Source organism: Chiloscyllium plagiosum, chromosome 12 (genome assembly GCF_004010195.1).
Source record: "Chiloscyllium plagiosum isolate BGI_BamShark_2017 chromosome 12, ASM401019v2, whole genome shotgun sequence".
Taxonomy (NCBI): Eukaryota; Metazoa; Chordata; class Chondrichthyes; order Orectolobiformes; family Hemiscylliidae; genus Chiloscyllium; species Chiloscyllium plagiosum.
Genome location: NC_057721.1, coordinates 41,785,081 through 41,802,281, shown reverse-complemented (window position 1 = coordinate 41,802,281; position 17,201 = coordinate 41,785,081). Strand labels below are relative to the sequence as shown.

The 17,201-nt window shown below is 38.3% G+C and overlaps 1 protein-coding gene across 3 annotated transcripts in view; it reads left to right on the top strand.

The window, feature by feature from the left end:
* slc35a5 (solute carrier family 35 member A5) overlaps positions 1-16,032 on the top strand; it is a 31,250-nt gene extending 15,218 nt beyond the window's left edge. For all 3 annotated transcript variants that reach the window (XM_043700869.1, XM_043700870.1, XM_043700871.1), the window contains exons 5-7: positions 3,281-3,348; positions 9,670-10,456; positions 12,803-16,032. In XM_043700869.1, coding sequence (XP_043556804.1) covers positions 3,281-3,348; positions 9,670-10,456; positions 12,803-12,871 — 924 coding nt within the window. In that variant the 3' untranslated portion in view covers positions 12,872-16,032. The remainder of the gene's footprint in view (positions 1-3,280; positions 3,349-9,669; positions 10,457-12,802) is intronic.
* The last annotated feature ends 1,169 nt before the right edge of the window (positions 16,033-17,201 follow it).

Below are 17,201 nucleotides of genomic sequence, written 5' to 3'. Positions count from 1 at the left end.
GCCCATCCCCCTGCCCCTAACCCTGTCCAACACCGCCCCCTTCCACCCCAACCCCACCAGAAATGCAAAGAAGAGTTCTCTTCGCAGTGTCTGGCTATCGGTTACTCTATGGCTATATATGGTGCTTTATCCTTGCCGCTCAGTGAGACTTTGCTGTGTGAAAATTCCTATCATGTGCATGCATTACAATAGTAGCTGGTCATCAAAAATACTTCATGCATTGTGTCAAATTTTGTAAATGCTTCTTTCTTTGAAGCAACTCTTTTTATAATTTTGTAAAATCTATGTTAAAAAGTGCTTTGTAAATACAGTTGTGTCTTTAGGTAAATATTTGACATTGATATCTTAGACCTAAATTTAAAGCCCACCCTGGATGAAAGGTTCTGTCTTGTGTTGCAGTGGCATTTGAAAAATTGGAAACAGAAATCAGAGATGCAAATTTTGTCTTAACTAGTTACTCAAAAACAGAAATTGCTAGAGAAGCTCAGTAGGACTGGCAGCATCTGTCGAGAGAAAACAGAGTTAATGCTTCACATCCAGTGACCTGTCTTCAGAAGTCTAGCTACTAGTTGGCTGTAATGAAAATTGGAAAATTGGACATTACTCTTCTCAGACTAGGCTTGAGACAGAGTAGACATAATGGACAAAATTGAGTTTTCAATTTCCCTACACTAACATCTTACACTGCTGCCTCACAGCGCCAGAGACCCGGGTTCAATTCCCGCCTCAGGCAACTCATTGTGTGGAGTTTGTACGTTCTCCCCGTGTCTGCGTGGGTTTCCTCCGGGTGCTCCGGTTTCCTCCCACAGTCCAAAGATGTGCAGGTCAGGTGAATTGCCATGCTAAATTGCCCGTAGTGTTAGGTAAGGGGTCAAATGTAGGGGTATGGATGGGTTGCGCTTCGGCGGGGCAGTGTGGACTTGTTGGGCCGAAGGGCCTGTTTCCACACTGTAAGTAATTTAATCTAATCTAATCTCAAATAGAAAATTTATGCAAAAACACTCAGCTTCTCTTGTTTCTCTAAGTGTATCCCACTCCAAATCCCCACTCATTAACTATTGCCCTAAAATGTGTATCAGTTCTCAGTACATCACCCTGGCTTTCCAGCTCAGTTATATTTTCTTTGCAGCATAATTTCCCCAATATCAGTGCAAAGAGTGTGAAGTGCCTCAATCTTTAATGGACCTGACTTGATTTTTAATAAACTTTTGTGTTTGTGTTAGCTTTATAATATTTTGTCAAACACATGCTTCTAATATGAGGATTAGAAATGTTAAATAAAAGAAAAAAAAGACAGATTATAGTATGGAAAGGAATGTTAGGACTTGTCATCAAATTGAAACTAAAGATAGAAATAGGAAGTACAGCAACAGTGGGTAGAGAGTTTTAACATTCTTCATCTCCTACTATCTTCTTGCTAGTTTTCCAGCCCTTGCTCATTTTAATTATTTTTTAAATCAGTTTTGGTTTGAAGCTGTGAACTGTGAGCTGAAGATGACTTTTGGACTGTGGGTAACAGCTTATGTTAAAAGGAAAACAGACCAAACAAGATTGTATTTGTCCGTGAGACCAGGCCAGGAAGTTAACTGCAGATTGGTTCCTGATAAAAGTTCTGCAGATATTTCAACAATCGGGAAGTATAAACAGATAACAGAAATTGGCTGTTAATGAGGTCAGTCCCTGAGAATTGGTTCCAGCAAGTCTGGAACATACCTATTAACTCAAGCAAATGGCAGGTGTTGCATGGTAACTGTAGACATAATGTAACTTGGACTTTGTGGAGGATATGGTAGGTCTTTCAAGAATGGTCAGGATTTGCATTGGGTTTTGGACTGTTTTCAGTGGGGGGAGAAACGGAATCTGGCTGTTGATGCTACAGCAGTAAGAAAAACTGCCTAACTGGTGGCTCAGAGGTAGGGGTAACACCGTGGCTCAGTGGTTAGCATTGCTGCCTCATAGTACTAGGGGCCCGAGTTTGATTCCAGCCTTGGGCAACTGTGTGTGTGGAATTTGCACATTCTTTCTGTACCTACGTAGGTTTACTCCGGGGGCTCTGGTTTCCTCCCACAGTCCAAAGATGTGCAGGTTAGGTGAATTGGCCATGCTAAATTGCCCATAGTGTTCAGGGATGTGTAAGGTAGGTGCATTAGTTAGGGGAAATGTAGAGTACTAGGGTAGGGGATCGGGTCTGGGTGGGATACTCTTCAGAGAGTCAGTGTGGACTGGTTGGGCCACATGGCCTGTTGCCACACTGTAGGGATTCTATGATTGTAACTTCCCTAATTAGCTCTTGGAAGCTCAGAGACTAGAGAACCAGGTTAGAAGTATTACTGCTTTTATTGGAATAAACTGAAAGAGTGACCCTGTTTGAGATCTTCAGTAAAACAACAAATTATCCATGTCTGTGAAATAATGCATGTTAAAACTATTTAAGTGATTTGGCCAGTTTTGTTATTTTCCTCCAGTTTTGTTATTTTCTTTCATTTATCCCTTAACTGTGGTTTTATTTTATCTATCTTTTGTATGAATAGAGCTGGAAACAACGCAGTCGGTTGAAAGCGTGGACCAATTAGATTATTTTGTTTAATTTTTGCTCTACTTAAGTAACTACTTTTAATAAATTACTAATTCTCAAATATAGAGCTTAAATAAAAAGTTTAAAATGTTACTAATCTAAAAGTGCTAAATGATATAAAATTTCAACTGTATATTTATACTAGAGTTATAATCACAGAATAAAATTAAAATATAATTATGGAGAAATAAATATTAAATCTTTTGTGTAAGCTACATGCACAGTATTGAGAATTGATAATTCGCAAAGTCTGAGAATGGTTATTCAAGAACTCTGGTTAGAAACCATTGGGGTCAATTTTGAAGGTCTTTGAAGGTTTTAATTTTACTGTCTTGCAAATATAGAGGCTGATTTGGTTTAGCTGTGTGACTTCATGTGAGACCAGTTTGTCATTTAGATGATTTCAGAAAATCTTCTCCCATTGAAGATTGTCGTGATGTATCTATTCCTATGTAACTATGAAATATTTTCATTTTATTCCGTGATTATAATTCTAGCATAAATATCCAGTTGAAATTTTATATCATTTAGCACTTTTGGACGAATAACTTTTTTATTTAAGCTCTACATTTTATAAACTATATATATGGGATTAAGAACCAGCTCTCATTCAAGCACTGAATAATAGTTTATTTTAAAATACTGCAATTTGATTGAGTTGGGCTGAAGTGTTAATGGCTAACTTATCTTTTTTTATGATTTTAGGCGATGGCTGTCTTGTTGTCAAATTTTGTTATCATCACAACAGCTCTCCTGTTCAGGATTGTTCTAAAGTAAGTTAACTGGTTAATTCATGTAGCAACTTGCTAATTAAAGGGAGAGATTAACATATTTCCTTGAAGTAGAACAGAAAACTAATATCTATTTATACTGCAAAGAGGTTGGCCGAATCTACATAAATCTTTGTTGTAAGACTTCAGTAAACCCGTTGTTGGCTTTCACTGGAGTTAATTTAAAACTATAATTACTTTCTTCTTAGATTACACAATTACGAACTCCACATTAATGGTAATGGTAATTACGAGATCGAGAACGGAACAGATGAACTTGGTGTTGCAGTAATTTTGCTTTGTCCTAACATGAAATCCATTGTAGAACAGCAACAATAACAGCATGTTTGTATAGTGCCTTTAACAGAATAAATTATTCGACAGTGTTCCACTGAGTCACACAAGAAGATATTAGATAAGGTGATTAAAATCTTGGTCAAAAAGGCATGTTTTAAAGAAAAATGAGGGAAAGCCAGGTAGAGGAGTTTAGAAGGAACTTTGGAACATGAGGCCTAAGTAACTGAAGGCAACTAAGGAACTAGAGTTTGACATGGAGACTGAAAATAATGACTTCGGTCATCACTAGATCTAATTGGAGAATGTTTTGGCTTCTCCAGTACAAGCTATATGGTAAGCAGTCTGATATTATAACAGCAGTGGGAAGTTGAAAGAGAGGTGATGATGATTTAGAGTTGGATGCCATCAGGAAACATGGAAACTTACACTGTGCTTTTGGATGAGGTCGTCGAGGGGCAGCATGTTGATGAGAAATAGGAAAGAGCCAAGAACTAATCCTCAGGGCTGTGACAAATTATAGTAATCTTTTATAAAATTCATTCATGGGATCTGCATCACTGGCTAAGCTAGCATTTATTCTCATCACTAATTGCCTTTGAGAAGGTGACGGTGAGATGCCTTCCTGAATCACTGCAGTCCATTTGGTGTGGGTGTACCCTCATTGCTGTTTGGCAGGGAATTCCAGGATTTAGACTGAGCAATAATGAATGAATATAATACCAAGACAGGGTGGCTTGGTGGGAACTTGTAGGTAGTGATGTTTCCGTGCTGCTGCTGTCCTTCTAGGTGGTATGAATTGCAGGATTAGAAGTTCTGCAGTGCATATTACAGATTGTACACACAACGGCCACTCTTTATATTAGTGGTAAGGGGAGTGAATGTGAAATTTGGTGGAAATTTGTCCTGGATGGTGTTAAGCCTTGAATGTTGTTGAAGTTGCAAGTGAAAAGTATTCCATTGTATTCCTGACTTTATAGATGTTTGACAGGATTGTGGAGCCGGGAAGTGAAGAACTGCTTGCCTTTGAGCTGCTTCCAAGCTACAGCATTTATGTAGCTGGTCCAGTTCAGTGGTGATAGTACCATAGAGCTTCAAGGAATTACTGAAGGAACTCCTGCAGAGATGCCTTGGGACTGATGTGATTGACTACCAACAAGTGAAACCATCTTCCGTGTGCTATGGAAAGATTTTCTGATGATTCCCATTGACTCAAGTTTTGCTGGGGCCCCTTGATGCCACACCCAGTAAAATATTTCCCTGATGGCAAGGGCAATCACTCATCTCATCTCTAGAATTTACCTCTCTTGCCCACGTTTGTATTCACACTAATAAGGACAGGTTCTGAATGCTCTTGGCTGGATCCAAACTGATCAGTAGTGATCCAGATATTGCTGAACAAGTGCCACTGAAAAGCATTGTGAACACTCTTTCCTGCACTTTGCTGATGATCAGGAGTAGACTGATTGAGCGATGAATTGCCGGCTTGGGTTTGTCCTGCTTTTTGTTGACAGGACATGGGAAATTTTCCACAGTGCCAGGTAGATGGTAGTGTTGCAGCTGTACTGGAGCAGCTTGGATCAGCGCACAGCTGAATTCCCTCTAATATTCTTAACTGGGCTGCATGGGCCTCCAAGGCAGGCTAACACTGATCCCTGTGCACAGAACAGAGGAGTGACTGTGCACACATGCAGCTGCATAGCGCAGCTGCATAGCTTAGTGGGAATGTTGGTTAATGCTTTTAAGTGGCACTTGTTCAGCAGTATCTGGATCACTACTGATCAGTTTGGATCCAGCCAAGAGTGCTCAGAACCTGTCCTATTACAGTGTGGGTACCAACATGGGTAAATTCCAGAAATGTGCTGCAAGTAGGCATCCTGTCTTCCCGATGTAGAGGAAACCACGTCGAGTGGAACAGCTGCAGTAGATGACAATGGTGGAGGTACACGTAAATTTCTGTCAGATGTAGAAGGATCCTTTGGTGCCTTGGATGGAGGTGAGGGGAGTGGTGTGGAAGGTTTTGCACTTCCTACAGTGGCAGGGTAAGGTGCTGGGAGTCAGGTGTGGGGAGGGGGGGGGTGCGGGGGGTGGATCTGACGAGGGAGTCACAGGTGGAATGGTCTCTCTGGAACGCTGATAGGGGTGAGAAGGGAAAAATATATCTCATGGTGGGGTCCAATCAGAGAAACAGGATGCATACTTGCAAATCATTTCAGGGAACATCTCTGGGACACCCACACCAACCAATCTTACCGCCCCATGGCTGAACACTTCAAGTCCCCCTCCTACTCTGCCAAGGACATGCAGGTCCTGTGCCTTTTCCTTCGCCAAACCCTCACCACCCACCTGGACGAAGAACGCGTCATGTTTCCATCTTGGGACCCTGCAACCACACCAGATCAATGTGGATTTCACTAGTTCCCTCATTTCCCTTCCCCCAACATTATCCTAGTCCCAAGTTTCCAACTCGGCACCGCCCTCCTGACCGAACCATCACATTTCCCATCTTGCACTCCACCCTCCTCTCTGACCTATCACCTTCTCTCTCATCCTCATCTACCTATTGCATTCTCAGCTAACATTCCCCCACCCCTCCCCAACAGCCCCTTTCCAATTATCTCTCAGCTTCCCCCAGCCCACAAGCCTCATTCCGAATGAAGGGCTTATGCCTGAAATGTCAATACTCCTGCTCAGATGCTGATTGACCTGCTGTGCTTTTCCACCAGACAGTCTCAACCCTGATTTCTAGCATCTGCAATACTCACTTTCTCCTAACATCATCAGTGAGCCTCCGGTGAAGCACTGGTGTTAGTGACCGGCTTTCTATTTATGTGTTTGTTTCCTTGGGTTGGTGATGTCATTTCCTGTTGTTTTTTTCCTGGTAGTAAATGGTGTCCAAGTCAATGTGTTTATTGATAGAGTTCCAGGTGGAATGCCATGCTTCTAGGAATTTTTGTGCATGTCTCTGTTTGGCTTGTCCTAGGATGGATGTGCTGTTCCAGTCAAAATGGTGTCCTTCCTCATCTGTATGTAAGGATACTAGTGAGAGAGGGTCATGTCTTTTTGTGGCTAGTTGATGTTCATGTATCCTGGTGGCTACTTTTCTGCCTTAGTCCAACATAGTGTTTGTTACAGTTCTTGCAAGGTACTTTGTGAATGACATTAGTTTTGCTTGTTGTCTGTATAGGGTCTTTCAAGTTCATTAGCTGCTGTCTTAGTGTGTTGGTGGGTTTGTGGGCTACCATGATGCCAATGGGTCCGAGTAGTCTGGCAGTCATTTCCAAGGTGTCTTTGATGTCGGGGAGAGTGGCTAGGGTTTCTGGATGTGTTTTGTCTACTTGTTTGTGTTTGTGTCCAATCGGTGGACTTTATTCATAGGGTACCTGTTCTTTTTGAATATGCTGAGTATTTATCTCCGTAATAACTGTGTGTTTGTCATTCCTGCCAGGCTATCTGCGACAGGTTGATTGGTGAGGATGAGGTTAAGTGGGATTTTCCCCTCGATGCCCTCATCACTTGCCATCAGCCCAGTCTGGCAGCTCAGTTAGTAATGATGCTACCAATCCACTTCTGATCATGGACATTGAAGCCGCCCACCAGTGTACATTGTGTGTCCTTGCCATCCTTTTCTTCCAAATGCCATGTCACATCAGCCAAGAGGGAAGCATTAGGTAACAATCAGCAGAAGACTTCCTTGTGCATGTTTGACTGGATGCTATAATACTTCAGCAGACCTAGAGTCAATACTGAGGACTCCCAGGGCAACCTTCCTAGAGTCAATACTGAGGACTCCCAGGGCAACCTTCCTCCTAATTGTACACCACTGTGTCACTACTTCTGGTGGATCTGGTCCGATTGTGGGACAGGACATACTCCGGGTTCGTGGTATCTGGACCATACTCTCACTCTCAGAATCATGACTTACAATGTCAAGCTTTTGGATTGCTCTCTCCATTTTGGCACAAGCATCCAGACTTTAATAAGGAGGACTTTGCAGGTTTGACAGCACAGGGTTTTTCTGTCATTGTTTCCTTTGCCTAGGTTGATATCGACGATTGGTCCAGATTCATTCAGTGCATAAGACATTGTATCGAGACTGAAACAACTGATTTGCTTAATTGCTTACACCATTTCAGTGGGAGTTATAAATCAGTCCACTGTGGATCTGGATTCACATACAGTCTAGACCAAGTAGGGATGGCAGATTTCCATTAGTGACATTAGTGAACTAGATGGGGTTTACTGACAATTGACAGTGATTACATGGTAGCCACAGCATTAGCATCAGGCTCTGGATGACTAGCCCCGTAACATTACCCTTCATTATACCACTGACTATCCTGTAAATGACTTTAATAGAAAAGAAAGTCACGCTGGGTTCATGCATTGTTTAGTTAATCCATGTCAAAAATTGGTTGCTATAGGCTGAAATTTCTCCATATAAAACAAAGGTACATTGTTTAATCTGCTTTGGCTATTGCGCTCTAACAAGCCACACTTTAAACCAGTCTTTGCTGTTGTTTTGTTAGTGAACCATGAATTCTGATATACCCAGAACGACCTCAATTTTTTATCCAAACGAGACAGGTGGGAAGTATTTTATTCAGATAACTTTTCAGAAAACTGATTGTTTGGATAACAGATAATGTTTTTTCCAGGACCTTGAGATCTTGTTCGGATAATCAGAAATTCGTATAATTGACATTCGGATAACTGAGGCTGTTCTGTGTATTATTTGCTTTAAACACGATTTTGGGGCACGTGATCCAGTTGTAAATCGACCAACTAGATTTGAACCTAAATTCATTTTATGTAAATAAAATTAGTTTTCCTTCCCAAAGAATTCTGATGAGAAATCAGTACAAATCAATTTTAAATAGTTTGAGTATATACAAAATCAAGTCATTCAAAAGCCTATGCACTTTAGAATGATACAAGCTATTTCAATAAAGTAGACACGTGAAAGTTGAAAACTATTCAAGGAATTAATACAATATAAAGTATAGAAATTAAGGAATAAGGATTCATGTTTAATTAATATTTGGTAAATTGCATTTTGACATTAAGCTTATTAAAGTTTCTACCTTTTACAAAGTAATAATTGATTGTAGTAGTTAAGAGTTAACAACTTAATCCACCAGTTTTATGTTTTGAATAGTCTCAAGTTTTCTTTATATTCTATCACCTCAGGGCATATTTATTTTGTGGATTTTATTATGACTGCTAATGTTAAAAATGAAACTGTGCAGAGCTAGAAGACTGGTTCCATAAGATAATCTTAAATGTTACCTGAATTTGATTTGTGTAACCTTGCAAGGTTTGCACCATTTTAACCGTATACACTGATACACATGATCCCTTATCGTTTGTATTTATTTCCAAATTATAATTTTTAAAATATCTTTTTTACAGAAATATCACTTATGCTGTTGCTTTGCATAATGTGGGGGTTGATTTAGCTCAGTTGGCTGGATGGCTGGCTGATTTGAGATGCAGAATGACACCAATGGTGTGAGTTCAATTCCTTACTCGCTGAGGTTACCATGAAGGATTCTCTTTCTCATCCTCTCCCCTCACCCTGGGTGTGGTGACTCTCGGGTTGAACCATCACTAGTCATCTCTCTGTAATGAGAGACCAGCCCAATGGTCTGGTAAAACTGCTGTGACTTTACTACCCACCAGTCTGGTTATGCATTTTTGCTCTGCTCCCGTAGTGAGTTATTGTATTCACAAGAATCTAATATTGCATTGTGTGGGTGCCATACCAGCTCCCTGAAATCATTCTGGAGTCTTTTAAAAATGTCTTTGCTTAGCAAATGATAATTTTTATCAAATCATAGTCATAGAGTCTGGCTATATTAAAAACAAATTAAGTTATTCCAAAATTCTGGTGTTTTTGAGGTAAAAGTATTTTGCTTTTTGTGATAGTGATTGGAGACTAAATGGCTTTTTGCATCCCTTAATTATGTTCTTTCATCCACATCTTGCAAACTAAGCATGTAATAATAATGTGCTTCTATTTTCCAATAGGCGGCGCCTGTCCTCAGTGCAGTGGGCATCACTCGTGATTTTATTCCTTTCCATCGTAGCTCTCGTAGCAGGGTCTGGAGTAACCCAAAATGTTGTGGCAAAGCACACATTTAATCACACGATGCACTTTAATGCTTCGAATAGCTGCATTCCATTTGTTTCATCGCAAGATAAAAATTTACAGCATCAGTTGGAGATCAATTCCACGCTAATTTTATTACCAGCTTTGAAATGGAACATAAGTTCACTAAAAAGCTTTAACCTTGGATTTGGCCATCTCTTCATAATTATTCAGTGTTTTATCTCTTCCATGGCTAACATCTACAATGAGAAAATGCTGAAAGAAGGAGATCAGCTGACTGAAAGTATTTTTATCCAGAATAGTAAACTGTACCTTTTTGGAGTTATATTTAATAGCCTGCTATTACTACTTCGATCTAAATCCCGTGTCCACATCCAGAACTGTGGCTTCTTCTATGGACACAATATGTTTTCTGTGGCTTTAATTTTTATTACTGCTGCCTTTGGATTGTCTGTGGCTTTTATTCTGAAATTCAAAGACAACATGTTTCATGTCCTCACTGCCCAAATAATAACTGTCATTATTACTGCAGTATCTATCTTTACATTTGATTTTACACCTTCCTTGAGCTTCTTCTTAGAAGTCCCGGTGATATTGCTGACAATATTTATATACAATGCCAGCAGAATAAATGACCCTGCGTACATGCTACAGCAAGAAAGATTCAAGGTTATAAATGGTGAACTTCTGGAACGTTCCAGTGGGGTAAGTAGTCCCTGTGTTCTATTGCTCAAAGTAATAACAAAAGAAACAAAACCAATATTCACCATTGTATTAATTATATTTTTATGCATTAATATATGCTAACCAAACTTAGAAATTCTTTCACTTTCATGTTACTGTTGATGATTTACAATGTGAAGTTAGTAAGAAGTATTTACATGCATATTGAGATACAAGCTGAAGATGGATGTATTTTATGCACTCATTAGCAATTTTGTTTGTGGATTTTTTTTTAAACTTGCTTTTCTTTGGTCAGGGTCAACTTTAATGTTCTCCATGACCTCTGCTGAAGTTGTTATATTTAATACATGACCAGAAATTTGATAAATTGAGTCACGTAAAAAGCAAGGTGCCATCATATGATACTGTCACAAATGAAAGTGAGATTAAAACAAATCCACTCATCAGTTTTTGGTATTTAATTATGAAAGGTTACAGGTCAGAAATAAAAAAAGAACTGTAGATAATGTCAGTCTGAAACTAAAACAGCGAAATGCTAGAAATTCACATCAAGACAGAATGTATAGGGAACCTACAGTTTGTTCCCATTGTGTTCTCTTTGAAGCCTTTCTCGTTTAGATTTTGCCCCTTTTTCCTTTATACATTATAACTTCTCAAGAATTAGAAAAATATTACAATAAAACAGTCTTTTATCTCTAATGGTTTTCTCTTAAGTGTTGCAATTCATTAAACCCATTAATGTTCTTTGTGATCATCTGTTATTTCCCTATCTCACATTCCTTTTTCAGCTATAGATGCTTATCTTTTATTTGCTATTTCTAATGAAGTGTTTTACCAGAAACATTAACCATTTACATTGAGGCTGACTAACTTCTTTCATATTTCCAAGATTTGTGTTTCATGAGTGAAACCACAGGCAGGTTGAGCATAGAATAGAATTAGATGGTGGTACAGAATGGAAAGTACTTCTAGTCTTCACTGGTGTCCTGGATGACTTCAGTTGGCTACTAAGAGGACAGAATTTATTTATCAGCAATGCATAGCTTTTGTGGTTCTCCAATATATACAATGCAAATAGAATTTGACGAGGTTTGCAGACGAAACACATTAGTAGTAACAGTAGGAATACTTAGCACACATTGCTACATGTCATACCATTCTTTAACCAAGCAAGAATTCTTTCTGGGGACTTCTGACAGTTGACTGCTTAATCATGCATTAGCTGCCTGAGACTGAAATGAACCAACTAGTTCTTATTACCTCTGCAGCAATGCCACAAATCTGTTCTGTGCTTCTGTGTTGCTCATTTTACTGGTGTTTCTGTAAACATGACGAATCTTCAGTTATGACTGCAGAAAAAGGTTTCCCTTAACAATTTTAATCTCACAATGCCACCATACATATGGATGCATCTTATTTTTAAGGCCCTCGTGTAAAATCTCCATCTGCAAGTTCAGAAGGTAGTGCTTCAGTTTCAAAATTATTCACTCATGTGAAACCTAAACCATACCAAAGAATTGCATTGAAAAATGGCAATTTGTTGAAGTTTTGCAAAAGAGGCATGACATTTAGAAACACTTCACAGAAGCAGAGGAGTGTTCAGCATTTTATTTGTTGCAAGAATAGTTTTATTTGTAATTAGATACCTTTTGTATCTTTTCATAGAAACTTGCAATACATTTGGCCTGCCAAGTTATACTTTTTTTTAAATTAGATCTTTGAATAATAATACAATTTATCTTTCAAAAGTTGAAAGTTAAATTCAAAAATGCCTATGCTCTCATTTTGGTAATATTGGAACTGTTTGACCATCTTAGTTTAATTTTCAAAATAACACCAAACTTACCTTCAAAACCTCATACTGCATCCCATTAGCTCTGACAATTCCAGAATCCTCCTCAGATTCGCCACTTTAACTGGGAGTTCACATTGTCCCATTCATGTAAAAATAAGACTTGCTAACACACATAACTACAAACAGTTGACATCTCCTGGGCTTATGGATCAATGCCCTATTGTTTTTCTTAGCTATTGTGCATGAACTGCAGGGTTTATACAAGTGTCATCAGTAAATGTAATGAGGCAATTGTAATGTGAAGTTAACATAATGCATTTTAAGAAGTGAAATTCTACATATGTTGGAAATCTGAATGACAGCAGATGGTGGAAATATTTGGTAGGTCTGGCAGCATCTGTGGAGCAGCTAACATTATTAACATTCCAGATTGATGACCTTTTGCCAAAATTGTCTCCACGTATGTTGCTAGAACTGAATATTTCCAGCATTTTTTGTTTTTGCCTCTTGATTTTATTTAAACTATAAAGGCTGATTTTTTTCTCTCCCTCCTTCATTGTTTTAACTTTTAGGATGGTGAGGAGTTGGAGAGATTGACCAAACCAAACACTGATTCAGAAACAGATGAAGATTCCTTCTAAAAATTGTTTTTAGTTTACAATCACAAATTATTCCTTTTTTAATGAATGTGAATTAGTACTTAACTTGCATTGACTTGTAAATGTAAGTCAGCCATTCTTCCATGGCCATTATCAGCATTGTGCAATCCGCCTTTTCAAGTAATAATCCCAGAATGACTGATTTGGCTTTAAATTAAGCTAACTCCTAAAAATCTTATGGTTAAATTGCACAAACTCAGATTTCGCAATTGATGCCAAAGGAACAGCACTCAATCTTACAGCTGCCTTGGTGTGTTTGTGGACCTTTGAATAGCAACTTATGGTTACTAAAGACTCATCAGCGAGGGACCTCTATAAAGGATCTGAGACCTTTAAGGAGCAGGATTAGCAACACTACATCATCAACAGACCAGATTGAAGAATCTTTATGGAGAGACACAGCTTTAACCAGACAGTATTTTCATACAAATTTAATTCAATGTAAGATTATCTACTGAAAGCTGAAAAAAAAGAGTTTGATAGTTAACATGGAATTGAAATAAAGGGAAGTATTAATTTTTAAAAATTCTTTGATGACTAAATTCATAGTTTGTTTGGCATTAAATTTATTACACTGTTTAAAATGTCACACCAGAGCGTGAAAGCCTGAACCTTTTCTGGTGTATTTACTTGGTAACTAGTGACAGGTACTGTAACTTTACACCCTCTGGGTACTGCGTACGAAGGAGCAGAGCATCTCTGACAGCAACCTTCAGGTTTCTGTGTTTTACTGTTCATGCACTGATAATCTTCCTGTTAATCCTGAGTAAAATCTCAATCATTACATATCCTCATATTTATTCTATTGCTCCTATTCTATTATATTTCAGTAATAGCATTTCTTATTATAGTAACAATTACTTGAAAATCTCTTACCATGAAAACAAATAATGAAAGTAACTGAACAAGTACTTTGTCTGGCTCTGTGACATGACATTGAAATTAATTATTTGATTTGTGCAAATATACTGTTGTAAAGTGGTACGCCAGTGCAGTTTAATGCCTACTTCAGGAGACTGTTATCTTGGTTGGTCTTGTTTCTGTATAGCTTTATAGCATTTCCAAATGAGGTCAGTTCTAATACTGGTAATTATTTGTGGAGTAATAATTTGGGAGGTACAATCCCTGAGTTCATTAAAAATAATGCAGTGTTTATTAATGGAATGTGCCACCGTGTTGAACTAGTTCCAGAATGTTTTGTTGAGCATTAACTCTGGATTAAATTGTAGATGAAAAGTAAAATTAAAAGTACTTGATTTAATTAGTGCGTATAAACTGAATTAAAAGATTAGATGAATGACAATTAAATGAACTTTATAAAGCAATGTACCTTGTTAAAAACATTTTTAGTTAATATACATGAGACTGTATGGATTCTGTGAATTTTTATTATAGTACTTAAATGTACAAAGAATTCTAAAAATGTGTGTTAACCATTTGTATTTAGTAAAAATTTCTGACAGTAAACAGCAGATCAAACATTTTCTAAATTTTGATCTGAAAAAATACAAAAGCAAGTACTGGATGCTAAAATAAAAACAATGTTGAAAATATTCAGTATGATTGATAGGATCTTTGGAATGGTATTTAAAATATTTCTCGTTATTGTGTTAGAAACTATACGATTGTATACAACAGGAACAAATTAACAGAAAACAGTGCAAAGTATAAGGTTAACTATAAAAGAAAACGAAATGAAGACAATCAATTACTCTGATTTTTGTTTCTGAAATGGTTTTAGCAATTATTTTACCTTCTCAAAAATATTAAATAGGCATGAATCAATAAGTTTTCTAACAAAAATGTTTCTTAAATTACTTATTTTGTAATAAAATGACTCAGGTTACGTTGTTTTTTTTGTCTTTAATTACAATGATCAGTGTTTTGTTTTACTGGAAGATCTTTGTTTCTTATAAAAGCTTGGGTGAAATTGACATTTCTACCATCGACAATCCAACTTCACACTGAGCTATGTGTCACAACTACTCTATGTGGGACAGAATAATAGAACTAGCAGTTCAAAACTGGGAATTCTTTACATTTTGGTGATCAGCAAGGGCAAAATTGTATACCAGCATAATCAGGCATGCCCTTAACATCATGACCATCAAATCACATTGTTCAATGAGGAGCAGCACCAAACATTCATAAAAATGACCTTGTTAAACCATGACATAGAATTCGGTTCTGAAGTCATTTCATGAAATGTTAGCTTATATGGAGAGAGAAGGAACCAGCATAGAGTCATACACCTTGGAATCAGGCCCTTTAGCCCAAATAATCCATGTCAACCATGTTCCTAAATCAAACTAGTCCCATTTGTCTGCATTTGGCCCACATTGCTCTAAGTCCTTCCTATGCATGTACATGTCCAAATGTCACTTAAATGTTGAAATTGTCCCAGCCTCTACCACTACCTCTGGCAATTTGTTCCACATATGCAAGATCCTCTGTGTAAGAAAAAAAAATTGCCCCTCAGGAGTCTTGAATCTTTCACCTTAACCCTATGCCCTCTAGTTTTGGACTCTCCTACCCTTAGAGAAATGACCTTGGTTGTACGTCTTACAATAAGCCCCTCATGGTCAAAACATGTGGCACTGGAAAAGCACAGCAGGTCAGGCAGCATCTGAGGAGCAGGAGAATTGACATAAGCGCAATGCCCCTTGTGATTTTATAAACCTCTTTAAGATCACCACTCAGACTCGTATGCTCCGGGGAAAAAGTTCCAAACAATCTAGCCTCTCATAACTCAAACCCTCCAGTCCCGGTAATATCCTTGTAAATCTTTTTTCACACCCTTTCCAATTTAATAACTTCCTATAGCAGGCTGACCAGAATTGTACACTATGCCAAATGTTGCCTTACCAATGTATTATATAGCCATAACATGATGTCTCAATTCCTGTACTCGGTGCTCTGACTGAGGAAGGCAAATGTGCCAAATGTTTCTTCACCATTCTGTCTACTTGTGATACCATTTTCAAGGAACTATGTACCTGAATCCCTAGGTTTCTCTGTTCAACAACAGTCCCCAGAGACTTACCATTTACTAAGTTGTGCCCTGGTTTGAGTTACCAAAATGTAGCACCTTGCGCACCTTGCATTTATCAGAATTAAACTCCATGTGCCATTTCTTGGCCCAGTTGATCAAGATTCATTGTACTATACTGTCTACTATACCACCAATTTTGTTGTCATTTACAAACTTACTAACCATATTCTCATCCAAGTCATCTTTATTAATGACAAAAAAAAGTGGACTCAGCACCATTCCTCACAACACATTGCTGATAACGGGCCCCCAGTCTGTACAACAACCCTCTACCACCCTCCTCTGTCTCCTACCAGCAAGCTAATTTTGTATCTAGTTAGTTAGCTTTCTCTGGATCCCATGTGATCTAACTTTATTAACCAGTCTACTAAGCAGAACCTTGACTAAGGTCTTGCTAAAGTCCACCTGGACAATGTCTACTGCTCTGCCTTTATCTATCTTTTTGGTCACCTCTTCCAAAAAAAAACTCAAATTTGTGAGACACTATTTCCTATGCACAAAGCCATGCTGACTATCCCTGATCAGTCCTTACCTTTCCAAATGCATGTAGATTCTGTCTCTCAGAATCCCCTCTAACAACTTAACTCATTACTGACATTAGAATCGCTAGTGTAGTTTCCTGGCTTTTCCATGCAGCCTTTCTTAATAATGGCACAACATTCACTACCCTCCAGTTTTCCAGGACCTGAATTGTGGCTGTTGATACAAATATCTCTGCTAAGGGCCTTGCAATTTCTTCTCTAATTTCCCAAAATGTCCTGGGATATGCTTAATCAGGTACCAAGTTAAATATATGCATTTTGAGACCTCCAGCACCATCTCTTCTGCAATGTGGACACCTTTTTTCAAGATATTACTATTGTGCGAAGTTTCCAAGCTTCTATGAATTCCATGGTAAATACTGACTAGAAATATTTGTTCAAGATCGCGGCAATCTGCTGTTGCTCCACGTATTTGTCTCCCTAATCATTCTTTAGCCCGTAATGTACTTGCAGAATCTCTTTGGATTTTCTTTTACCTTATCCACCAAAGCAATCTCATGTCCACTTTTAACCTGCCTGATTTCCCTGAAGTGTATTCCTACATTCCCTATCCTCAAGGGATTCACTTGATCCCAGCTGTCTAAACCTGACATATGCCTCCTATTTCTTGACCTCAATTTCAGAGCCTCAATGTCTCAAGTCATCCAGTGTTCCCTACTCCTGTCAGCATTGTTCTTCACATTAACAGGAACGTACTATCTCTGAATTCTTGTTATCT